We start from the raw sequence: 26,536 nt of genomic DNA, 5'->3' as shown, positions 1-26,536 counted from the left end.
TTTCGATGGAAATGATTTATCTTTTTACCCAAGATAAAAATCAGTGGCATTATTTTTAAGTAAAAATCGTAACATTTTTTTTAAACTGTATATTAAATAACAAAACTCAATGCACCGATGCTTTCCCTGCACGGCAATAACTCTTGGAACTATTAAGAAACTCCTCTTCAAAAGTATCATTCACAGATTGCAATATCTGTAACGGTTTACCTGAAAGGAAACTGGTAAAAAGGGACAAAGAGACTTATCATCTCTTGAGGTCTCTGATCTTTTTATTCTTCATCATATATCGAGAAGAAGCCTCTGAGGATCTTCCACAACATCCTTGATACGGCGCAAGAAATACACAGCCTCTCTTCCATCAATAAGCCTATGATCATACGTCAGTGCGACATACATCATTGGCCTTGGTACTACGCTTCCTCCCACAACCATTGGACGTTGCACGATTGAATGCATTCCAAGTATAGCAGACTACAAATGATAGATTTGGTTTGCGTTAGTAAGGGGAACAAAAATCGTTCCTTATTCAGGTTTTAATATGGTGAAGATCGAACCGAACCTGAGGAGGGTTGATGATAGGAGTGCTTATGAGACTTCCATAGACACCACCATTAGATACTGTGAATGATCCTCCAGCCATCTCGTCGATTGAAATGGTTCCTTCATTAGCCTTCTTAGCAAGAGAGTTTATCGTTTTCTCAATGTCCGCAAAGTTCATCTGGTCAGCACCTCTGATTACTGGAACCACAAGACCCTGGACACAGAAAAAAAAAAAGGATCAATCACTTCTACCTCTCAACCCTAGATGGTATAATCATGCAATGTTTGGATCTCTCTATCAAGAGAATAGCGGAAACAAACCTTAGAGGTACCAACAGCAATACTGATATCTACGTAGTCTCTGTAAATGATATCATCTCCATCGATAACTGCATTTACTACTGGTTGGGCCTGGAGGGCACTAACAGCAGCCTGAAATAAAGGGTTAAAGAATATACTTTATTTTATCTGTAGAATTCTGAAACGTTAATTAGTTCAGGAAACTTTTCAAGCGTACTTTAATGAAACCAGACATAAGCCCCAACTTCACTCCGTGCTTTTCAAAAAATGCATCCTTGTATTGAGATCGGAGCTTCATCAGATTGGTCCTACGTGAGAAAGCAATATCATGTTGGTGAGCTAAGAGTTGAGTAGTTATTAGAGCAATCTAAGAATTTCATATTGATAAAAGACATCAACATGAGGGTTTTAGCTGTAACTCACATATCAACTTCATTGAATGTCGTAAGCAACGCAAAAGTGTTTTGAGAGTCCTTCAGCCTAGTTGCCACACGTTTGCGGAGTCTTGTCATAGGAACCTGCAACGTTGTTAAGATGCCATATCATCAATTCATGTGAACGTAAATAGATTTTTTCTGTCAAAGACATAGTATAGACGTATAGACTAAATGACACAGTTTGCATACCCGTCTTTCCCTATCCTTAGGAGGAAGCTGCGGTTCTTTCGCTGACTGTTTAGACGGCGGTGGTGGCGGTGGTGATGCCTTGGGTTTCTCCGCAGCTTTAGTACTTTCAACCTTGGGCTCCTCAGTAGGAGGAGAAGGCTTGGGAGTAGCTTTCTCAGGTATCTTTTCTGAGGGTGCCACATGAGACACAGCATCTGCAGACTTTGAAATAATAGCTACCTTATTTCCCGGTTCCACAGTATCTCCTTCCTTGACAAGAAACTGCATAAAAAGATAAAATCAATTAGGCATAGGAACCCAGGAGAAGAACCACAGGAACTAAAAAGAGCATAAATATTCTACCTCTTGGATGACACCACTTGCTGGGCTAGCAATATCTATTGTCACCTAAAGCACAGAGAAGAATCAAACCCAAGTTATAAAAACTACACCAGAAACATGAAAAACATTAAACATGTACAGGGAAGAAAAAAGAACATAAGAAAGAATAAAGCAGGTAATTGTTTGACACCTTGTCAGTTTCAATTTGTGCAATAGCCTCATCAGCCTCTACTCTGTCACCAGGTTCTGCAAACACAATATCAGAAGCACCAACAACAGAATATTATTAGATATATATATATATATATATATATATATATATATGCACTGAAAAGAAACGACAAGATGATAAAGCAAAGAAAAGCATACTCTTGAGAAAGTTGGCTAGGGTTCCATCGGTGATTGATTCACCCATGTGAGGCACAACAGCTTCAACGACATCTCCTTCAGTAACAAATACAAAAAGTGTATCAAAAAGGCTAGAAATATAAGGTACGGTGACAGGTTACAGTAGAGACCAAAAGACAATAGCCTCACACACTTCATAAAAGTATGAAGCAGAAATTAAATGAATATTGTCGGTTATCCAAAATATTGATAGTGCAGTTATGAAGGGTCATTTGGCTAAGCTACCTATGGGTTCCAGAGTATGTGAAACAAACATAAAAAAACTCGATTAAAGAACAAGAGAATTATCTTAGGCTAGAGTAAACCATACCACTATCAGATGAGAAAGGCCTGACCCATCTTTGCAGGGTTGTGCCTTGGAAGCTGGCAAGAACAGTCCTACGCAGATTAATATAAATAAAAGTACGTGGGGAGATTGAATTCTACGCATGAACAAAAAAAAACTGAGGTTCCTAACCTGGAGCACTCTGAACACCCTGAAAAAAAGCGAAGGATTGAGTGTTAGATTAAAGAACCTAAACTAAGCCAATAGATGACAACGTAATAAAAGACCTGGACAAGAACGATGATGGAAGCAGCTACGAGCATGGCTTCCACGAGGCACAAGAGTCTGTAATATTTAAATAAAACGCTAGTTCATTCATGGAATAGAGTATTATGAGTTCTCATGTAACAAAGATAATCAAGTGATAAAAGACATAATCTGGATATAAAGATATGCGACCGGATCAAGAAGAAACGTTACCTGTGTTGCTGAAAGAGAATGAAAGCTTTGTGAAGATGCTGCAACACGAGAAGATTGCAGTGATTTCCCCAATCCCTGAGAGAGAGAGAGCGAGATCAATCGAAACTGAGATCATATTTCGGAAAAATCAAATCACAAAAGATGGACGAATCTGAAAACAAAAGGAAACTAACCGAAGAAGCAGAAGAGCCTCCTCTAGTGGAAGCTCTCCTTATGACAGCACGCAACATCATCCCCCGCACCGAATCTCTGTAAATGTTTCCGAAAAGCAAAATCAATAGATGTCGCTGAGATTCAACACTTGTAATCGTACAAACAGAGAAAACAACACAAATGAAATGGATTCTATAATCCTATCCAATACTTTCTCAGAGACCTCCGATCATCATGCCATAGTCAGATTCGTAATCTTTCCGTTTACGACGCAAAATCCAAAAAACAACAAAAATGAATCAAGAGGGAGAGGGAGAGATAGGAATCTAACCAAAAGAGATAGAGAGAGAGAGAGAGAGAAACTTCAACGCGGAGTGAGAAAGCTAGGGTTTGCTGAATGGAATGACGACTGGGAAATGCATATGACTTTTCTGTGAGAGCTAGCTTTGAGCAAGTTACAAGAATATGGCAAGTTCGGAAGATTGTTACACGTGTCTACTTATGCTTCTTCCGATTACATGAATAATTTACAAAGCTTCAAAACGCTGCCGTTTTAGTAGCAACCGGCCCATGTGCCCAAAACCCCATCTTACGCAGACATGCTGCTAGGTCACGCGTTCAGAAGCTTCCGGCAACACGTACACAGAAAGACCAAAAGCTTTTCTCATTTTTTATTCATTCCAGTCCATCAACTTTAACTTCCCCTCTCACTGAGAAATGTTTTTGAATGATATAAATTTACAGTTATCAACCAACTGATTAACTTAACAACCTAAACCCAGACCAAACAAAAAATATATATTGAGAAATGACTCAAAACCAGATGTAACAAATTAAATAAAATAAATATCAAAGGAGTCAGACAAGAGTCCCATTTTCAGCAGGTCTAGGTGGTTTCTTTGCAAATAAAGACGACTTTCCATCAAAAAGACTCGAGAAAGACTGCCGCGGGCTCGGTTCCGTACTTTTCTGTTCTGTTTCTGTTGTAACTCTGTTCTTGTTTCCTTCTTTACCGCGGAAGATGAAGCTCAGCCGCCTGAACCGCCGTTTTGTTTCGTTCCCACCTGACGGCGACTCCTCTGTTTGCTTCATTGATCTCAACACTTTTTCTGGACGTACTAACATTGTTTCCACTGTTTCATACACCTATCAATATCAAAGAAAACGAAACCAAATCTATCAAGAAATTAAATGGAATTCGAATGTATGACTCAGTTGAATCATGTTAGTTCATATCCACATAACCTTTACTCTGTCATCTGTTAAATAAAACATTCTAAATTTTATTAAGGTGATAGCTACGTGAGACTTTCTAATATTTGTACAGGGTTGTAAGCATGTGCATATAGTTAATAGTACGTACCTGACAGAGATCATCAAGCTTATCGGTCCATGCGTCTCCCTGGCAGATCGCGACTACATAATCCTTGCACTCGAAGAAAAGCTTTGACAAGTCATCGTTTGTGGCTACTACTGGCTCCGCCATTACAAATCCCAGGGCAACCTGTAAATTTTACAACCAACCCCAATCATCAGAAGTGCTGTCTGTAGCAAATATACTTAATTGTAAGTTTTTTTTTCTTCTCAAAAGATTCTTTAATCTATATCACCATCTGTGTAACACAGCAACAAGTTTGAAGCATTTGAGACTACATTTTTTTTTCATTTTCCTGGAGTCCAGATTAAATACTATAAGACCTGAATTCAAGGATTCAAGCATAAACTGCATTTTCGACTCTTCTTATAAATATCGCTGACTGATTAAAGACTCTTCTTCTCGACAAGGGCCGCACAAAGACCTTAGGAATACAGGAAAATGAAAAAAAAAAAAAAAAAAAAGAAAGATAGTATGGGAAAACTTACAAGAGAAACAAAAAGCTGCCCGAAAAATTCAACAGGCGGAATGTCTTCCAAAGAATTCAAGATTCCTTCCCTGTTATATATTTATGGCAACAGGCAAGATCTTCATGAGCGATCAAACACATGATCTACTAACCACTATGCCTAAGGTGTGACATATAATTGACACTTACACAGCAAAATCTTCATCATAGAGAGGTGTTTGCTTAACCGCAGGCAGTGGTTTAGCTGTTTCCCACAGCTCGCGCCACAAATTACCTAAGAACACGTACGTAAAATTTGCAAAGGAAATGAGACTTGAAAGATTACTACTAGTATGTTTTTCACACGGGAAGAACTGAGATATGGGTGAATAGTGATCAACAGAAAAACAGGAGAAAAGGTCGAACCTTCTTTTTGCATCCGGATGCTTAATTGACCTCGTAGGGGAGAAGAGTCATCTCCGGAAGAAGTATCATTTCCAGTCCAGTCTGGAGGAGAATGCCATCTCACAAAATCTTCCAAAATACATCCAGGATTTGCTGCCTAAACGTGACACAAACAAATCAAAATTCATATCAGCAACAACTTTTTTTCCCTTACATGAACACTTATACTCCAAACATCACTAAGAACATCAACTTTGAAACAATCACCTTGAAAGCCTGCATGTCAGACAAGAGTTGAGAACACCCAGCCCCCATGCTGAACCATAAGAAAGACAACAATCTAATCTATTAAGGAATTGGATATCTGAAAAATATATGAAATATTAATAACTGAAATAGAGATTACTAGACCAGATAAAAACGTCCATTTTTAATCATCTAAAGTCTATCCCTGGTCTTTTAATCGTCAACTCATGATAGAGAAGCAGATTGATTAAGTTTTACATCCCATAGAAAAGATATTGCTAACTAAATGGAGTAATCATTTGCACTCACCTCCCTGTTCGCAATACTAGTTCCTCTGTTTCTTTAATCAGATCTTCTGTCAACAACGGACCCTCCTACATGGAAAAAAATAAACAGTAGCACTTAAGAGAGGTGAAAATTTTTTTTTTAAAAAAAGAGAGAGGTGAAGATAACAAAAGTATTTTTCAACTATGACGGAAGTGATGAACCTGAGTTATTGGGGCATAAACAGGTTCACCAGTTTCCAACATTGTTAAGTTTTCAACTTGGTGGTGGATGCCTAGGCGAAGTATGAGTTCTCCGGTGTTACTTTTAGCATACAAAAGAGAAACCGGAGAACCCATCGCTTCCGAAATATCTGACTTTTCATTGGCTGGACTGGCTTGTCTCATAACAGCATCTAATGCTTCAGAAGCAGCTATGCAACGTGCTTTCCTGCCAAGACAGCAGTTTATAACTTGTAACCATTGGTGAAGTAGGCAACTTTTCAAATCTGGATTCTCGTCTAGGGGTATCCATGGTATGTGTTTCTTTTCATTCCAAAATCTCCTCAGCTGCACATATAGATAATTTGAGAGAGGTCATCAAATAGCTACAGTATATTACATTTGTTGCAGTGACTTATCCAAGGAACATACACCAACAGAGTGAACTATCCATCTAATCTTAATACATACGCAAATTTCATACTAGAAGTGTGAAGAGGGATATTTAAAGCCAAACATATGCTACAGAGTAACTTACTTCATCAACAACCCTGCACCAGAACAAAGCCATTCTGCTTGGAGTTGTAAAACTTCCAATTACTTCAGCTAGCTTAACAACAAAGCTACTAGGCGGAGCAACATGAAGATCTTTTGCAAAAGATGCTCTGTTGGTAGGAGACTCCAAATCAGAGACAATCATTCTGACGAGGAAGTTACCATCTGTGAATAACTTGCCAAAATTAAAAAACAGCAGGAAAATAAATAGCAGTAACTGGTATATAGTTTGATAAATTTTCCCGTGTAGAGTAGACCTACCAACATTAAACATGGCATTTATAAGAGAAACAAGTTTTTCCTCGTCTCTTGAATCAAAACCAATTTTATCCTCTTTTTCACCAAGAACCATCGATTTCACCGCAGAGAGGCTTAACCCCCCTCTGTCCCTCCCTGGTGATGAACTTCCAGAAGATGCAGCAAACTCTTTCATAGTCTTAGCCATTTTTCCCGCTCTGGAAAAAAAAAACAAAAAGGAAATAAAACGAATGCAGAGCGGGACAAAGCAATATGCTTTAGCCAGAGTACAGAAAATTTGTAAATACATATACTTCAGCCTTGTCGATTATTTACAATTCAAGCCTCAGTGAGTATAACTGACTCTTTTGAAAACTTTATAGCCAGAAACTACATGAAACAAAAAGAAAGGAATTAAAACTGTGTCAAACATATGTTTAGACTCACTCGATGGCTACAGCCAGCTGCTTCACAATGGATCCCCGAGGAATGCTGTTCACATCAACAGCATTTAGAACTTGTATCAAGTTACCAACATCAGATGCCTAAACATTCCCATTAGGAAAAAAAAGAAAAAATCAAAACTAAAGACAAATGGCATGCTTTGGCAACAAAAAGTGATCTGGAAAAGTAGACCGGTAGTACCTTGGCTTCTTGCTCTTGCGCTTTAAGAATAAGCGAATTTTGGTCATAGAAAGGTGCAAGCATGGTTGAATCTTCAGCCGTATCTTTATCTTCAACGACTTCTTTCCTTCCAATTCTCAAGTTTTTGAGTTTATTCTGCCACTCTTGCTTTTTCCTAATATGTGCAGTTCTCCATCCCTGAGGCTTCACTTCATTCTCCTCCTGAAATGTGAAAATGCCAAGAAATGCTGAAATATTGTTTTCCTATAACATTCTTTAACAGTCTCAGTAATGGTTCAAGTAAGCTGCTTTTCTCACACCATTCCAAAAGAAAACATATCTACTCTACATTCTGCATTTCTCTAACCAGGGTGACTAGATTACTTGTTACAAATCCTAATATCATTTGATATTCGTTTTCTGTTCATTTTCCACATATTGAAATTAAATCAATTATACCATAGCCCCAAGATGGTTCCATAACATTCTTACCTTAGAGTCATTCTCATTCCTCGTCGATGGCTGCTCCTCCTCTTCCAGTTATAGAGAAAAAAATAAACACTCGAGTTAATCAGATGAACATCACCAATTAAAACACACACACACCGAAATAGAATTGAATTAGACACGAGAGCGAGTCCAAAATAGAATTGGATTCAATCGAAACGAGGAAAAAGGATTTAAACAGGAGAGAAGGCACACAAATCAGAGGTCGAGAAATCAACGTCTACGCATCAGTCAAATTTTAGTAAATGGAAAATAAATTAAAAAAATTAAGTAAATTGAAGCGGAAGCTACGGGAAGAGGGAGAGAGAGAGAGAGAGATATAACCTCGATCGGATTTAAGATCAGTGAAGACGCGCTCCGCTTTAGCAGCGGCGGAATTGAAAGCGGTTCTAGCTTTGGAGACGAAAGACAGCGGCGGCGCATCCATTATCGTGCGCACCTGGAAGTTAAGCCTTGTCAACGAGACGGCATTGAAAGTGAGGAGAAGAAGAAATTGAGAATCAATCAACGAGGGGATAGAGATTCTATGGAAAGTCGCCGTTGAGAAAGCAGACGATTTTAGGAAGACACTTGTATTTATTTAAAATGTTTTTTAGTATGCAAAATAATGAGATAGATTAATGTTGTTGCAGTATACAATCCAGATGTAAAACCATTTTCATAAAATCTTATCCTCATAACTTTTTTTTGACTAGAATTATAATTTAGTTGGTTGCAAGAGATGATTTCTATTAGATACTTTTCTTACTGTAGCACATGATTTTTTACCCTCTGATTAATATAAACTTTCTTGTATTAGAATAATCATTTTCCTAATTGACATTTTGCATTTTTAATGGTTCTAGCTAATTATTGTTTACTTATCTTAGGTTGTTAATTTGCATTTAGATATTATTAAAAAAATACTGCATGCAGCATGCATATATTTGTGTATATAAAGATTTTAAATGGTTACTTTGAGAATTTTTGAAAGGAAATGAAGAAACAAGAAAGAAAAGTGGTACAATGTCCAATGGTTAGGGTGACCAACGAGTGATAGACTCTAAGGTGAGTGCACTGGCCCAGGGTCGGCTTAGATAGGGGGATAAGCACCCCGGCTCCAATCTGTTGTCCCTCTATTTTTTAATAGATAGGATTCGATCTAAAAAAAATACATATATTTCTTTATTAAAAACAAGAAAAGGTTCAAAAAATTTTGTATATGAAAGTATTTTTTATTTTTACAGATTTATTTTCAAAAATACTACTGGTATTTTGAAAAAAACACAAATATCTATCAATTTTTTTAAAATAATAGTATAGAATTTTTTTCTCCGGGATCCTTGACACCATTGAGCCGGTCCTGCACAGACCAAGACCAAACTGCTAGCGTCCTAGATGATCCATATGACATGATGCAGCAGTCTGCAAACCAGTGAACCATTAAATCAAATAAAGAAAACATGTATTTAATCAATCGTTGATCGACCAATCATTTCACCTATCTTTTCCTTGTTTTTTTTGAAACACAATTTCACCTATCTTTTCATATATTAACTTCTTTCAATAAAAATAAGCTCTAAACCTAATTTTCTGATTTTTAATCTTATTTGTTTTTTTTTTGTCTCTTGTAAATCAAAACTCATGTTTTAAGATGTCTTTGAAAAATTATATAGTTTTTTTCTTGTTAATCCCACATTTTTATCTTAGTTATAAACAAAATTCAAAAGAAAAATGTTCTCTCTTTCTCTTCTCTCTAGAAACTTTATCGAAAAGTTGACTTTTTGATTTCCACCCCTCCGGTCCCTAGCTTTTCCGGCCAGCGGTGGGGGAAGGGCGCTCTGCTTTTCTTTGATTTTTTTTTCTGGTTTCTCTCCTCTCGATTATGTTTTAAAATCAGAGCCGATTTGGTGGCGACTGCATGCTTTGGTTGGTGGTTTCCCGGAGGCGGTGGCTCTTCTGCGGTTCCGACACTATGAGAATGGTTTCGGGTGCTCGCTTCCTCAGGGGTCTTCGTTTGCTGCCCTCTGTGGTGTCGTTTCTTCTTGTCATCGGTGGAAGTAGGGTGGTCTGCTCGTCAGCGTTGTTGTTGATTGAAGATGGTGGGGGTGATGCTTGAGGTGGAGTTTGTTTGACTCACCGGCCCTGTCTTGTAAGACCCCGCTTTGGGGATGACGGGGTACTTGAATGGAGGGCTACTGGTGGCCGTCTTAGGTTAAAGTTCTAGAATCGATATCCTTACTCTCATCTTCTCCTGTTGTTGTGCTTTTTCAGGCATTGCTCCCCCTCATAATGCTTTGTCAGTGGTCCTTTAACGCTCTTCGGTGGTGTATCTCCGGTGACGATCAATGTGGTGGCTTCTTCGCAGTCCAATTTCTCTGGCGCCATCGTGGCATCTCCAGTTTTGGTGAGGCGATGCTAAAGTTTCGTGTCTAAGGATGGACCGCTTGTGGGGGTTTTCAGCTATACTTTGTAAAACAATCGGACCCATTTTGTTGGGATTTTTGGTATGCTTATTTTTATTTTCCTTTAAAATTTGAATTTTTTTCTTTTGTAATTTTCAGAAACCCTAAATTTTTTAATATGAAAGTCCTTAAAAAATTATAAACAATATATATGATTATGATATTTGCATTGTCATGAAAATTAGTAAATAGTTTTTCTTTAAGATTTAGGATTAGGTAAATAAAAGTGATTAGAAGTTAATTGATTAATGATGCTTATGGCTTATAAATGTATAAATTAATTTATTTAATGTTCGAAGTATTAGATTAGTTTAGATCAAATTAATCTAGATGATAGGAAATTTTACGTATAAAAAATGTTCGGTGATTTGTGCAAATGAAGCTTACAAGTGTTATCTGGAAGGATCTCTAAAGTGTTTTCAAACCCATCCGATAACCTGTTTAGGTATATATCATTCTCCGTGAATCATAAGGCAGGAAAAGGGTGCATGAAAACCTCGCTCAAGCCTATCTCAACCTCTATTTCCGTGGATTTTATGGACGAGTAGAAACCAGTTGATCTTTGAAGATAGAAATTACTTTATCAAGTGTTTGGGTTTTGACTTTTGATCATATTGGGATCAATCAACATCACTTTCATCGTTTAAAACAGTGTGCACTTTAAACAGGTACGTGTTGCTCCATCGTTTTTTTGTTGGAAGACTTTTGCATTAAGGGGATGTATTCAATATAACATTTGAGGTGATTTGATTTTTAATGAAGTTTTAGATGATATCAATTAGTTGCAGAAATTTATGTGATTTTTGTTAAACTACTCTAGAATATAACCTAAAATCATGAGATTTGAGTTTTAATTTTTTTTTTAACTAAGAAACTCCAACCAAACACCATAAAATCACGTGGAAACTTTAAAACTCCATAACTTAAAATATTTTCAATAACAGTGGATTTTAGAGTGCTAAACGAATTGTTAAGTTCAATAACAGTGGATTTTAAATGAGTTTTTAAAATTCATGTTTGAATAACAGTGGATTTGTCATTTTAATACAATCACCTAAAATTCTCAGTTGAATACACTCCCCTAAGTCCAAAAGATAAACGATTTAACTTATAGCAGGGCTTTAATACTATTAATGCGTGCCCTATATCACAATTCATCCGAATCCGACAAGATATTTTAGACTTGTCGAACGAACGATTTCTCCAATATCAAGCTGATAATCTGGCGTATAGAATGTAACAAAGCCATGAAGAAGTTGGCTCAGTTCTTCTTTTTTAAATAAGTTGGCTCATTATGTCTCTCTTTTTCAATCTTTTGATTTATGGAATAGTTACTTTATATTTCTGAACAAATGGTTATATTAAAATTAAACGTCCCACGGACTAAGATGATTATAACCGGAGATATAATAAGCTAACATAGCTAAAACATAACAAAAGATAAAAGTGGCTAAAGAGAGAAAAAACCCGTAGAAAATATTTCCTTGTAATCCGTGTTCGAAATAACACAAAGAAGTCAAAATCGATGTTGAGACCAGTGAGGTGCGAAGAGGCTACCAGAATAGGACTACACAAAAAGTCGTCGTCGGTACAACCTCTGAAGGATAGCAGTTGACAGAGTCGGGAAATGATGAGTTTAGGTGACGTTGCAGATATAAACCATCAAGAAAACGATTATGTGAGTCGGAGGTGACCGGAGGAACGGCGACAAAGGTGTGACTGTTAAGTGAAAGGTCGGAGCCCACGATGCAAGGGATAGGCCATCTGTAAGGGGACACAGATCTAGAATGCTTGGTATAGTAAATGTAAGCTTAAAAGACCAAGATATGTGAACATGCTTGGTAAATGGACCTTTGTAAACCCAACCATGTGCATGGCCTAATCTTAACCAAGGGAGAGTATATCTGTGAGGTGTATCGACACGACGGGACATGGCTTGCGGAGGGGTTTCAAAGCGCCAGTGGAGGAGCTACATCAAACACTATGATGTTGCGCGCTGGTGCAGAGGGAAGGGAGGCGCACAAGGAGGGTGGGTGAAATGTGTTGACTCTGATAAGGTGTTGCCGGGAAGACTACGATGAACAGCGTGAAGCCCAATCCCATCGAGAGAGGTCACTCGGTCCAACCACATATGAGAGCTCGTACGGATCTGGGATGTTGGTTGGACATGGACCCCCCCCCCCCCCCGACTGATAGAAACGGATTTCCACGAAGTGGATACGGTGAGGAGAAACGTTCAACGGAGCAGAGGCTTGGAGTGAAGAAGCCCACGGATCTGGAGCAAGGTCAGGGCATCGTTCGGAACAGAGTCGAACCGGTAAAAACAATGAAATGCAGCACTTGGTCACGGTGGCGGAGAGAGGCGAAAGGCAGAGGTATGGTGGGCTCGTACTCAAATGAAGTAGATCCGGTGCTACTTGTTTGAGTGAAGGCGTATAGAGAGTCCATACTGCAAAGGTCGGTGACGATGACGATGACGAAGACAAAAAGAAAGCGCGAAACGGTAGCAGAAGGAGCCGGGAAGAAGGAGACGCCAACGGCCAGAGACACCGCTGGCATCAAGATCCATGGAGATCGGAATTGTCTCGATTTTTGGGAGAAGAGCAGCTATGGACTAGTTACTGATGTACAAATTTAGTGACAACCCAATTGTTGAGGCTGATAAACCAGGGTGTAAAGTTACATTTGTTTAAAATTTCAATATTTTTTTGAAACAGTGAGAAATTAGCAACTTTAATAACAAAAATAGACAAGTAAAATATTGAGAGAAACACTAGTAAACTAATAAAATTTATTACATTGCTAACAAATTTAGTATGTATATATACTTTGATTTGTATTTAAGTCTCCACTCTCAGAGTCCATTTTCTATATGATGATCTAATCTTTGGAAAACGAAGCCCCATATTAACATCATGAAGAGGCCAGTTGAGTGAGAGTTAGAGGAGATGAGTATTGTGAATCATTAGATAACATAAGGTCTACGAAGGTTCGAGATGCAGCTTCCGTGGGATGACCAAAGCGATCCCAGAAGAGATATTTGGTTCTGTCTGGACAAAACTTAGAAATTGGTTGACAATGACTAGCCGCGTTTAATTTTCCACTTCCACAACACGCTGATGTCACCTCAGTAAAACCTAAAATCACAAACAGAAAAAGACACGGTTTGGTTTCTTATATAATCTCATAACATGCGATAGGAACAGCTTGATTTGGTTTAAGGCTCATGATTGCTGTATGAATCCGTCCTAGTTTTCTTAGTGGTGATAGTAAAATTTAATACTTCTGTTTTACGTACCGAAACGGGCAGGGTTGGAGTTAATGTCCTGCAACGACTTGAAGTTGTCAAAGTAAGAGTAACTCATTGAGTTTTGCAATTCTTGTTTGAGTTGTTGCAACATCTTAACTAGAGCTTCGTTATACAAAGAGCACGACCTGTTTGCCTCTTCGTCGCATTCGTGGAGGTCCGAGTCCGTGTCTCTATTCCCCGGTATGCAACCAATCTGTGCAACTCCGGCTACTAGGAATCTACGTGCTCCAGTTTCATGAATTCTCTATTAATTAATATAATTTTTTCAGTTAGTAAAACAACTCGATTTCTAGGAGTTCATATATGTAACCATTAGTATTTAGATTTTAGATATTCAAACGTTTGTGCTTACCTTCAATTGTTCTTTGAGTTTATCAGCCATTGATTGGGTATATTGTTGAGGATTGTTCTGTTCTCGCGTTTTGAACGATCCATAATAGTCGAAAAGATCGTTGCTGCCTATGACCACAATGAATAGAGATTTGGATAGATGAACCTGTGCTTCGGCTGGTCTAAGCTTACCCGTCACTTCGTTATGAATAGATAGCCAATCGTCTACTTGGTGTGACAAAGGAATCGATTGTCCCTAAAACAGTTAAAATAATGTCAACCATGCAATCAATACTCTTTTTCATTCTTTTACAGAATTTTTAAAATAATATTAATATATCATGGAAGGAAATATATGAATGACTTACAAGTTTTTTGTCAGAACTGTTGAAGATCCCGGCTCCGCCTGAAGCAAAATTCAAACTGGTCAAGGCCGCGGATTCTCTCTTTTTGACTTTTAGTGCGCCTTTAAGTGAGCGATACGGCGGCGGTAATGGCAAACCAAATTTCTCAGCTAATTATTAACCAACCAACAAAATAAACAGATTTAGAATCTTATATATTAAAATAGAAGTCATGACTTCTCCTTCATGTGTGATATTTAAAAAAATGGACCATAACTAAAAATCACAACTCATTTATTTATTACGTACTTAAGAAATGTCACCATTTTTAATCCTTAATACATTTAAATATTAAACCAACTCCTACAAATCAGTTAGGTTATTTATTTGGGCTTACAATTTTCATATATTTGGTTAAAGATAATTTAGAATGCATAGTTTCTTTGGGCTAAGTGTATTATTTTGATTTAAAAATTGTCACATTAAATGGTAAAATCTATTAATACGAAATAATATATACTATATTTAAAATATCTATGATTTAACTTTTTTTCAAATACATTTTATTTTTAATCTTTAGATTAAACCTAGACTTTTAATATATGTTTAATAGTATACATTGTATGTAATTTATTTAAGTATTTGTCAATGTTATTTGTTTGATATTAGATAGTTCACTTTTAAAAATAAAAAAAAATACTAATTGTTTAATCAATTAATTTTTAATTATAATCAAAGAAGATATAAGTTAAATTTTTGTTAACTTTATAATTTTGAACTCAGTTACCATGTTTTTAGTAATGAAAATTATTTTCTATTTTACCAAACTACATATTTTAAATATTTATAAAAATGAAACACTTATTCAACAATATAGAAACAAAGATAGATAAACATGTTACATTTTTATATAATTGATTTGATGGAAAAAAGTATCTTGAAAACTATAATATATACCATTCTTGACGTAAAAACTATATATTATGTAAATAAAAAGAAATTAACACCCGCGCGGTTGTGCGGATTCAAATCTAGTGAATCCCTTAAAAGTCAAAATAATAATCTCAATATGAAATTTTGAATGTCATAAAAATAGTTAGAGGATTACATGTAATAAATTTTCTTTCCATTTATTTTTTAACCACTCATTTTATGATTACTAGTAAATATATATAGAAAAATATTCTCTAAGAAGAATAAAACAAATTTCTATCTCAAAGAACGGTTTAAATCATACCAATATCATTAAAAGCAATGTTAAAACAATCGTTAAGCGGTAGTTAAGCATTTCATAAAAGACTAGGTTTTTTCTTGCACCATATGCAAAAACAAAAGTTTTTAAAATTTAAATTATATTTAAAATATTTTTTTTATTATTTGATTACAATATTTAAGTTTAAATTTTAAATGCAATTATATGTAAAACTTAATATAAAATAATACTTTTTAGCAAAAATTATATTTAATAATACATATGTATATATTTAAAATTATAATCTTAGGAATATTTTTTATCTATTTATTTTGGTTAAAATATATTAAATAAAATTCTGTAAAATTAAGAGAAAAATTTGTTATATATAATTATTAAAACATAAAACTAAATAATATTTCTAAAATTTGTAGATACTAAAAAAATGGTATTTGGATAAGAAAATTACAATTTTTAAGATACTGCATAAAAGTTTGAAGAAATGTTTTAGTAATAAAGATTATATAATAATGAAAATATAACTAAATAATAATTCTATTTTTTTTACAAATATTATGTTTCTGTTTCTACTATTATATTGTTTATAGCTATATTACTGATGATTTATGAGTTATTACAATATTTTAAAAACTTAGCAAAATAGAAATTAATATTAAATGTAAATGTCCATGTCACAATTAATATGCTGTCATCATTTTTCTTTCAAAATTAATGTGGTGATTACATATGACAAATCTATTCTCAAATAATGTATAGGAGATTACTGTATAAACAAATTACTCGAAATTTAAACGTTAACAAAATACTTATTTTTATTTATTATACATCATGAAATATTAATAACTGATAATAAATTAATTAAATTTGAGAATGATTTGTAGTTAACTTTAAGGTTACTTGATTTAACCGAGTCAGATCGATTTAGATTGCTTTACTTTTTTAGAATGATCTGAATCAGTTTAAAACAATTTAAACTTACTTGAACTGCTTAATTCAAATTCAAAAATAATGGTTTTGGTTATAAATGATTTACCGCATTCATTCTACTTATATAAATTAATCTTTAGACCATTATAAAAATTATAGAGACAAATATATCACTATACATAACTATATCATTAATTATATATGTTATGAATAAATAAACATAAAACTGGAAATTAAATATTTTACAAATAAATTATATAAAACATATTATATTTAATTTTAAATTTAGGGTTTGTAAGATTTATGGTTCAGTAATATAGATTATGATAAATGATTAACATTTCTAGTATTATTTTTGTATGAGTATTATTTCTGATTTTTAATAAATAGTAGTATTTTTGGTGTATTGTTTTTTTTATAGCACATCCATGTATCTAATTCTAACAAAATGTGGCCTACATAAGAGCATCTCCAAAAAGATTTTATATTTTGAAGTTTGCAAAACTCATGTTCTTCTATTGACAAAAAAAATGTTCTTCTGCAAAAGAAAAATTTCAAATATAGCTTCAAAATTATTTATATTTTATATTATGATCTTTATATTTTTCATAATTAATTAAATTTATAAACATTTTATAAATAAATAGCACATATGTAATAATATTGCATTAATAATAATTAATAAAATATAACACTAATATATCCAATTATAAGTAAATAAATACATTATTAAATATTAAAATAGAAGCAAAATACCACGTTATTTCATAAAATTATTCCCATAATGTTTCCATATACGATCAACTAGTGCATTTCGAAATAAGAAGTGACTCTCTTGATTTATAATTTGTAGATTCGAGCTAAAAATAGTTGAGATTGAGTATCCTCATTTTTTGTCATATGATCAATTATGTCTTCATAACCTTTTTAAAAACTTTTAATTAAGTTTCTTTAGTAATTTTTTATTGTTAAAATATAGTTTTAAAATATTTGTAATCTTATTTTAAAGTTTTTATTTAATTTATGTGTAAAACTTAAATTTAGAAGTTGAAATACTTATGAGGTATAAAAATCTTAAGGATTAAAACGGTAAACAAAAAAAACTTTAGAATCATTAAAATATAATTGATGTGTAATTGCAAGGACTAAAATGCAAATAAAAGTATGAAAGTTCAAATTCGAAGTTTTGAATGGTGAAACTTTAAATATATATATAGTTTTACTCTACGAAACTTCGTATTTGAAGTTTTGAAGTTCCTTTTTAATAAAAAAATATTATACATTTAAAGTTATAGAGTTTCTTTTGCGGATGCCTTAAATATATCAAACATTATTAATTTCATTTCATACCGAACATAAAAATAATAATGTGACACTTACCGATAAAATCGGCGGCATTTTTGCCGTTAGAGAATCTTCCGGTGGCTTTCTTTTTAGGAAAATCGACGCCGTTACGTGGATAATTAGCTTTGGCTATGGAAATTGGTAAGTAATTATTGTTTCCGGCATCAACTAATGAATCTCCAAACACGTATAATCCTGGTATCGATGCTAGTTTTCCGGTCGCTGCTTCTAAACCGGGAAATGAATCGAACCAAAGTAAACCGAGGTAGAGTAACCAAATGGCGAGGGAGGGCATTTTCTTCTTCGGCATGTTCTACTTTTCCCGACAAAACTATTTAATTTGGGTTTTGTTTTCCCCTTGGAGTTGTAAGAGAGTTATAGGCCGTCTTCTTTTTTTTTCTTTTTTTTTATAGCAAGCCTAGATTTTAGTCGGCAAAAATAGCAAACCTAGATTCTGTGTCCGTCATATATTTTTTAATAGAAAAATAGAAATTAAATTTTGCGGTCATGATTGTTTATGCAACCATCCTATCATCATTGTTTTCCTTCCATTCGTGTGGAGTGTTTCAAATCAATCAAATAAACATGAGTATATTCTTTCCCAAAAATTCATAGACTCTCATAACGCTTCCCATCAAAAATTTCAGTCAATATATCTACAAATCGAAAAGTACATTTCTAAACGCCAGTGAAGAGAAGTATCATTTACAAGACCTAAAATCGTTTCATTTAGAAAGTCATGATTTTTGTTCATATATTTTTCCCAAGTTGTTTTAGTTTCCTGAATAGTTTCCAGAGCATAAGTGTACAGCCAGTTCAGGGTATAAAAGGATGATCGTTAGTCCCCAAACTTTTATTTTAAATTGATTAAACAAATTTTATAAATTAATCGAATGTTGTTTAGTGTTAAATAGACATTTTATTTGTATAATATTTATCTTATGTGGCTTAATTAATATTATTATAATTGTTTGTGCAATTTATCTTCTTAGTAATTTGGTTCATATTATAATTAGTTTAGAAACAAAAATAGTAGTATAATATTGTTTTCATAATTACTTTATAATAGATGGTGTATTTTATTTAAATTCTTTTTTAAAAAAATTGGGTCTAATGTTTCTGTTTCAATAAGAGAAATAAGTGGTGTGACTTCTAAATTATCAAAATAAATTATTAAGATTAATAAAAAAATGTTTATGATCCCCGAAATTTCAAATCCAGCCCCGCTCAAGTGTTAAGTGCTAACCACAACATTCTCATCACAAACATACCCGTCAGCTCCCTCTTATACGGTTTCATTTATGCATCTATCTACAAAGCCAACGCAACCCCCCAAGACAAGATAGTCTTGTTTGACTCAGCCGAGTGTATGGAAGAGATTGCTACTTCAAAACATTTGTTTTTGGGGGTCTTGTTCTTTATTGGCCTCGTGTTTAGTCTTTTGCTATTCTAAGAACCTGCAGACCCGTTTATATTACTCGTTTAGCACCGTTTTAACTAAAATCATTGGTAATCTGAGAACAGAAGTTTAAATGTCATTCAAAACATTATCATTTAAATGAAGTCATTACATATTGACAAGTTTCCGGATTCCAACTTAAAACCAATTGGCGGTAAGTGCAGTGTCCGAAATCCCTTATATATTACTTAAGTCCTTTACATATTTCTAATGTAAGATCTTTTCTCTAACACTTTCCCTCGAGATAATGGTGCGTATAACCATTAATCTCGTAAAATCCACAATACCCCTCCGAGATAATGCTTCTTTTTTTAGTTTTTTCGAAAAAGTTGAATTTTCTTTGGGCTATCAATTCGTGGGAAGATCGGACCACTTTTCGGTCGGATTAATAGGTCAGTGCGTGGGTCCGCTCTGATACCATGACAAGTTTACTGGACTTCCAACTTAAAACCAATTGACCGTAAGTGTGTGGCAGAAGTCCTTTATATATTACTTAAATCCTCTACATATTTTCAATGTGGAATCTTCTCTTCAACAGATATATGTTTTTATGGACTAAATATTGGTGCAACATTGCATATATTGTTCTGGTCACTTTTTACTAAAATTATACTTACTATATGATTATGTATTTTTGATTTTGGCATACTGTGTATATGTATCTTCTATTTTTATTCGTACGTAACTTGTAAAATCAATATATAATTTATTAGCTAAAACTAATTTTTTTTGTCATGTGTAGTGAAGAACAATAATTCAGATACGATTTAATTATGCTGGTAAGGAAATCAGAAAAATCAAAGCTACATGAAAATAAATCAAACGCAATGGATACATAATTACCAACAGTCAGTACACTATAAAAACAAGGCCATTTCCGACGGAATTCATATTCATAAAGAAATCTTCGACAATTTTTTTACAGAATTAATTTTTAAAAATATTTATTTAATTTCTTTGGAAATTTGTTGGGAATTTTAGTGAACTATGAGAGTTTTAAATTGGTGTTATAGGCGGAGTTATTGAGAGTATATTAGCGTCATTTTACATTCATTCTTTGTTTCTTTGTTCCCTCTCATTCGTAACAACAGTAAGCTCTGATTCCCAAAAAAGAATTTTGAAGAACACAGCCAAATCGTGAACTGGAAAGATGTCAATTTTCTGCAAAAGAAGTAAATCCCATAGTGTTTGCATACTCATCTGATAACCTTATTAGGTTTATAAAAAAAACGAGAGAAACACTAGCAAATTAATAAAATTTATTTCATTGATATACTTAATTTGTAGTCTTTCTCAACGAATCCCCATATTGACATTATGAAGAAACTAGTTGACTGAGAGTTAAAGGAGATGAGTATTGTGAATCATCAGATAACATAAGGTCGATGAAGGTTCGAGCTGCAGCTTCCGTGGGATGACCGTAACGATCCCAGAAGAGATATTTGGTTCTGTCTGAACAATATCTCGTGACTGGAAGGCATGGAATATCCGCGTTTAATTTCCCATTTCCACAACAAGCTGATGTCACATCAGTAAAACCTAAAATCAAAAGGAAAAAAAAAAGACAACGATATATATATATATATCAACACAAAATTAAGCTAATATTTTATATCAATATCGTGACATGCAATGCGAACGGTCTGATTTGGTTTTCAGTCTCATGATCGTGGTATGAATTCGTCCAAGTTTTCATTAGAGGTGATAACAATTTGTTTTGACGTACCGTAACGGGCAGGGTTGGAGATAATGTCATGTAAGGACTTGAAGTTGTCAAAGTAAGAGTAAGTTATTGAGCTTTGCAACTCTTGTTTGAGTTGTTGCAACATCTTTACCAAAGCTTCGTTGTACAAAGAGCACCACGTGTTTGCCTCTTCGTCGCATTCATGGATTGCCGAGTTCTTCTCTCTTTTCCCCGGTGTGCAACCAATTTGTGCAACTCCGACTACTAGGAATCTGCGTGCTCCAGTATCGTGAATCCTCTATATTAATAACAGAATTTTTTAATTAGTAAATCCAATCAATTTTTCTAGGAGTTTCATATATTTAACCACATGTACTTAGGTGCTCAAAGGTGTGTGGTTTACCTTCAATTGCTCTTTGAGTTTATCTGCCATTAATTGTGTATACTGTTGAGGATTGTTTCTTCTTCGAAGTTTAAACGATCCAAAATAGTCAAAAAGATCGTTACTACCTATGACCACTGTGAATAGAGATTTGGATAGATGTATTTGTGTTTCGGCTGGTCCAAGCTGATTCGTCAGTTCACGATGAATAGAGAGCCAATGGTTTACTTGGTGTGATAAAGGAATAGCTTGTCCCTGAATTAATTAAAATAATGCCGGCTATTGAATCAATACTCCTTTTCACTCTTTTCCAGAATTTTTAAAATAAGTTTAGTATGTCATAGAATGGAATATTTATCTATATAAATAACTTACAAGCTTTTGGTCGGAGCTGTTGAAGATACCGGCTCCACCTGAAGCAAAATTCACACCGGTCACGGCGGCAGATTTTCTCCTTTTCTCTTTAAACAGGCCTCTTAGTGAGAGATACGGCGGTGGTAGCGGTAAACCAAATTTCTCAGCTAATTATGAATCAACATGGAAAGGTTAAAATGAATTCCCAGAAAGTTATACTCTATCGTAGCGTTGCAACAATTTCGAAATATATTGATAACTGGTAATTAGAATTTCATGCAATTTTTCGTTTCTGTTTATTTTATTTTAGTTTTTTTTTCTAACTTTTAACCATTCATTTTATGATTATAAGTGAATATATGATATATCTAAGCACAATGGCCATCACTTTACGGTACCTAAATCAATCCAATCGTAGCCTAACACAACATAAACATGCCAAGCATCCCTGTTCTAAAACACGTCCACCTGTATGATTCGACAGCCGAGAAAGCGTTCAACGGTGAGTGAGCATAACGATCTGGAGTGATTCGGTTGCATTATACGAAACAGTGATTTGTTAAGTTTTAATTTTTAAGAACGAAATCTGATATTTTCCGAAAAGGTAATAAAAGCTATCTTCTACAGATCCCTGGTTTTTCCAACCACACTGAGAAAGTATAGACTAGTACACCAAAATGCACTAATAATTATACTCCACATATTTAATATAAATGTTTAATAGCTACAATTCAGAAAAATGTATGAAAATGCTATGATTTATATCTTTCGGATAATTTGGTAGATTCTCACTGCATAGATAACGCGTAGCGAGCTTTTGACCAGGCCAAATATTAATAATATAATTTCATATGCAAACAATAAATTACTAATTTCATTTCATATGCAAACAACAAAATGACACAGAAAAAATGAAAAAAACACACTCACCGATAGCATCGGCGGCGTTTTTGCCGTTACTGAATCTTCCGGTGGGTCTCTTGCCAGGAAAATCAACGCCATTATGTGGATAGTTGGCTTTGGAAACGGAAAATGCTAAGTAGTTATTGTTTCCGGCATCAACCAACGAATCTCCAAACACGTATACTCCCGGAACCGAACCTAGTTTTCCGGTTGCTGCCTCTAAACCGGGAAAATAATCGAACCAAAGTAAACCAAGGAAGAGGGAATATATGGGGAGGGACGGTGTCTTGTTCGTCGGCATGTTTTTTTTCCCCGACGAACTCGTTGGTGTGGGTTTTGTAGCTCCGTGGCTCTTGGAGTTGTAAGAGAGATATAAACTTACTGTGGTTTATATAGAGAGAAAAGAAATGTGAATACTGACTGGAAAAAATCTACAAACTTAGAAAAATTTATCAATAATTCAATTATGATAATGTGAAAAAGAGGAAAAAATAAAAATGCAAGAAGAGTCAGCTTCTGTTTTTGTCCTTGTCAGACTGAGCATGGCTCTATGTGGTATGTCTTGCCACTCTTGTGCCAATTTCATATTTATTATATCTAATGACTTTATAAAATAAAATGCGACATTTTTACAATATGTTAAAAGCATATTTTCGCATCATACGATTAAATATATAAAATGAGATTGTTCCTGTTTTCTTTGTCAAAAAAAAACGAGTTAGTTTCCATGATTTGAGATTTTGAAGTGTAGTGGGAATGTGGGATTCATATTGCGTAAACGCGTGAGGAGTTCATGACTGTTTTTTACGTTATTGTTAGTAATGAAATAACACAAAGCTTTCTCAATTCTCTCTTAATCCATTATAACCACAAGGTCCACAATTCCATATCTAAAGCTACTTCAGTTCAATCTGAAGGACAAGTATTTTCACAAATAAAGACATACATTTCATTTGTTGCAATTCGAAGTTTGAGTTATCCACTTATAAATGGCACTTACTCGGAAGTCCTTTTTGTTATATTTCATTAATTCGAACATAACGAAAAAGTGATTAAGAGTCGGGTACACCAAAAATTTAGCCCAAATCTTTTACAGGAAAACAAAGCCGAGATAAAAACAATCGGAGCTAACACCCCAAAGAGAGGCTTATAGTTAGGCTAATGCTAGCATAAATTATAGAGGCTTATAATTCATGCAAACTTTAAGGCATCATAGCCTTACCTTGTCATTTATGTTTTTAATTCAAAGTCCTTAGTTAAAAAAAAAAAGCACTCCCTCTGTTTATAAATGATCCATGTTTTAAAATTTTCACAGTTATTAAAAAAAATTAAAATTTTTATAGTAAATGTATTATTTTCCGTGTTTAGCTATTTTCATTTTAACCAATCAAAATTCAGTAACACAGTTAATGTTTTTGAAATTTATAATTTGTCATTCTTACATACATGAAAATGTTAAATATAGATATTTTAAAAATAAAATATTTTTTTTTAAACAGGGATCACTTAGAAACGGAGAAAGTATGTAATAGTGTTATTTTATTCTTTTTTTGGTCAAACATTTTGTTTTTTCTTGTTAAACATAATCAGGTTAAATCCTACATCGACTTCCACAATAATCATTGGAATATGTAAAACGTATGATATCATTGTTGCCATTTTAAAATATATAGTGACCAGGTAGACATCTAACGATGGAAGTCGATAGCAGATCGATATTCGATCTGTGGCCTAGATTAAAGAAGAATTCTTCACCCTTCTAACTCTAGTTTGTAATATTTTCTTACTAGCTTAACTTTTCTTTTTATCATATTAATTTTTACAATTTTATGAAGCTACATAATGAAACTAAAACACGCAGGTCCATTATTTCTAAACATTGATTTGTCTAGTTTCGGCTTGAAATGATTGAAATCAAGTTACTGTCATGTAAGCTTAGAGCATGATTAATAGGTAATTTTTAGGATATAATTTTTAGCAGAATATAAGAAACCGTTTCTTAACTTTTAACTAAAAAATTAAGAACCGGCTCTTAAATATTTAAGAGCCGGTTCTTAATTTTTTAGTTAAAAGTTAAGAGATGGTTTCTTATATTTCCATAAAAACCTCATCACAAAAACTCTCTATTAATCATGTTTTTAGCTTGATTAACCTCCTTTTCTTAGTCGGAGTTTTTAATTCATGATTTAATTTTTTTAATATATATTTTTTGGCTAAAAAGGGTTTTTGTATCTTTTATTTAAGTGATGGTTTTTACTTTTTTTTAGTTAAAATCTATAAAAAAAAACTAAAAACCCCAATTAAAAATTTGGAATTAATTATGGTCTTCTTTCTCACTATGCAGAACTGCGGAGACTGCGGGAAAAAACCATAAATAGATGGTCTGAATTAGTTGAGCGCGTTCACACAAGGAAAACACAACAGACAATCAAATGCTTCTTTTTTTTATAAACCACAGACAATCAAAACATAACTCATTGCGCACATCGATACGATTAATACTACTGTACAATTCAATAACAATAGTAGTATTGAAATTTATTATAAAACTGCATTTTTGAAAGGAAAAAAAAACGGTAACCTCACAATTATGCATGCATGACACATTGTCCCGTTGATTGACACGAGTTTTTGTTTGTCACTTATGAAAACGTATATTCTTTTTTTTTTGCATAACTGTTAATATATAAATGAAAGTTTGATTTTATAAGATTTGTATATCAAAGAGACTGAGACACCTTGACAAAAAAAGGTAAAAACAAGGTGAAACAAAAAACATAGGCAATGGCATTATCTAAGCCATAAAGACATCAAATTTCCAAACTGCTTCCTATGCTTCCTAGCTGTAATTGAGTTCCTTACTTCCTTGTCGATGAGATTATAGAGAGTAACAGGCGGGAGCAAACCTTTGCTGTGGATGATGTTGTTCCTTTGTCTCCACAGATTGTATATTGTAGACTGGACCACCAACTTCTTTAGGATAGAGGGAGCTGCATTTGAGGAGATCCTAATCCAAGACAACAGTTCAGACCAAGAGGTAAGCTGAGAAGGGGGGGAAAGTCTAGCGATAGTCAGATTCCACACTTCCCTGCTGTAAGCGCATCTGAGAAACAAGTGATCACGTGTTTCTTCATCTCTGGCACAGAATGAGCATGTCGAGGGAACCTGCAGACCCCATGTAACCAACCTTGATCTCGTGGGGAGACGGTCTGCATTAGCCACCCAGAATGTAAAAGCATTTTTTGGAGTTGCTCTTTTGTACCAAATAAGATCTGCCCATTGCTTGACCTCATCTCTTGGTCTCAGCACGTCCCACATCTTAGCTGTTGGATATTTAGCGCCCAAGTTGATACTATTCCCTTCAACACACCAATCAAAAATATCTTCTGGGTCAGTCTGCTGCGGCAGGGGGATGGTTGAGAGAAAGATATGAAAACTGACAGCAACATCGGATCTCGGTGATGGGAGGGACCAGCCCGTTGAGGTATAAGCTTTGGAAACCTTAGCATGAAGTGGTATGCGAAACTGAGCCGGGCCAGTAGGTCCGATCACTTTAATAAGCTGCCCAAGAGGAGTCCAAATGTCAAACCAGAAGCTAATGGAGTTTCCATTACCCAGAATAGGTGTAGAGAACCTTAGTGCCTCATGCCTCAATTTTAGAATTTGCTTCCAAGCCCAAGAATCAAGTACATTTTCTTCTACTGCCCATATGCTTTTCTCCTTCAAATGGAATTCTTTATGCCATGCAACCCATAAGGATTGGCTATCCGATAGGAGGAGCCAGAGAAAACGCAGGCACAATACCCTGTTCCAATCGTAGAAGCTTCTTAGTCCTAGGCCCCCTTCACGTTTGGGAAGACACAC

At 34.4% G+C, this 26,536-nt stretch overlaps 4 protein-coding genes across 6 annotated transcripts; all 4 read right to left on the bottom strand.

Moving 5' to 3' along the window:
- On the bottom strand, window positions 1-3,577 carry LOC111201421 (dihydrolipoyllysine-residue succinyltransferase component of 2-oxoglutarate dehydrogenase complex 1, mitochondrial). 3 transcript variants are annotated; one of them, XM_048742844.1, is made up of 15 exons: window positions 3,428-3,577; window positions 3,117-3,192; window positions 2,944-3,018; window positions 2,751-2,808; window positions 2,656-2,674; window positions 2,509-2,576; window positions 2,160-2,234; window positions 1,981-2,036; window positions 1,812-1,856; window positions 1,470-1,730; window positions 1,267-1,361; window positions 1,061-1,151; window positions 865-975; window positions 563-757; window positions 1-474 (listed from the first exon to the last, which is right to left on the bottom strand). In XM_048742844.1, the coding sequence occupies exons 2-15, from the start codon at window positions 3,174-3,176 to the stop codon at window positions 283-285; spliced, it is 1,401 nt and encodes a 466-aa protein (XP_048598801.1). In that variant the 5' UTR covers window positions 3,177-3,192; window positions 3,428-3,577; the 3' UTR covers window positions 1-282. The 3 variants fall into 3 exon arrangements, with proteins under 3 accessions (XP_048598801.1, XP_048598802.1, XP_048598803.1); XM_048742845.1 differs by having other exon boundaries at window positions 2,509-2,561; XM_048742846.1 differs by lacking the exon at window positions 3,428-3,577 and adding an exon at window positions 3,320-3,334 and having other exon boundaries at window positions 2,509-2,561.
- Window positions 3,578-3,784: 207 nt separating this feature from the next.
- Window positions 3,785-8,583, bottom strand: LOC111201422. Its single transcript, XM_022693264.2, has 14 exons — window positions 8,303-8,583; window positions 7,964-8,004; window positions 7,493-7,693; window positions 7,295-7,392; window positions 6,872-7,065; window positions 6,594-6,775; window positions 6,059-6,403; window positions 5,880-5,944; window positions 5,592-5,640; window positions 5,346-5,481; window positions 5,130-5,214; window positions 4,960-5,029; window positions 4,460-4,600; window positions 3,785-4,242 (listed from the first exon to the last, which is right to left on the bottom strand). The coding sequence occupies exons 1-14, from the start codon at window positions 8,403-8,405 to the stop codon at window positions 3,955-3,957; spliced, it is 1,998 nt and encodes a 665-aa protein (XP_022548985.1). The 5' UTR covers window positions 8,406-8,583; the 3' UTR covers window positions 3,785-3,954.
- Window positions 8,584-12,667: 4,084 nt separating this feature from the next.
- On the bottom strand, window positions 12,668-19,448 carry LOC111201301 (GDSL esterase/lipase At5g55050-like). The gene is made up of 5 exons (XM_013810298.3): window positions 17,927-19,448; window positions 14,431-14,576; window positions 14,085-14,318; window positions 13,721-13,976; window positions 12,668-13,559 (listed from the first exon to the last, which is right to left on the bottom strand). Exons 1-5 carry the CDS (start codon window positions 18,198-18,200, stop codon window positions 13,336-13,338), a joined length of 1,134 nt encoding a protein of 377 aa, XP_013665752.1. The 5' UTR covers window positions 18,201-19,448; the 3' UTR covers window positions 12,668-13,335.
- Window positions 19,449-20,598: 1,150 nt separating this feature from the next.
- On the bottom strand, window positions 20,599-23,050 carry LOC106371329 (GDSL esterase/lipase At5g55050-like). Its single transcript, XM_013811385.3, has 5 exons — window positions 22,700-23,050; window positions 21,791-21,936; window positions 21,437-21,670; window positions 21,076-21,331; window positions 20,599-20,888 (listed from the first exon to the last, which is right to left on the bottom strand). Exons 1-5 carry the CDS (start codon window positions 22,971-22,973, stop codon window positions 20,665-20,667), a joined length of 1,134 nt encoding a protein of 377 aa, XP_013666839.1. The 5' UTR covers window positions 22,974-23,050; the 3' UTR covers window positions 20,599-20,664.
- Between the last annotated feature and the right edge of the window lie 3,486 nt (window positions 23,051-26,536).

This window comes from Brassica napus, chromosome A10, assembly GCF_020379485.1.
Source record: "Brassica napus cultivar Da-Ae chromosome A10, Da-Ae, whole genome shotgun sequence".
Taxonomy (NCBI): Eukaryota; Viridiplantae; Streptophyta; class Magnoliopsida; order Brassicales; family Brassicaceae; genus Brassica; species Brassica napus.
Note: the sequence above shows the minus strand (reverse complement) of the source record. Positions and strands in the feature narration are given on the sequence as shown.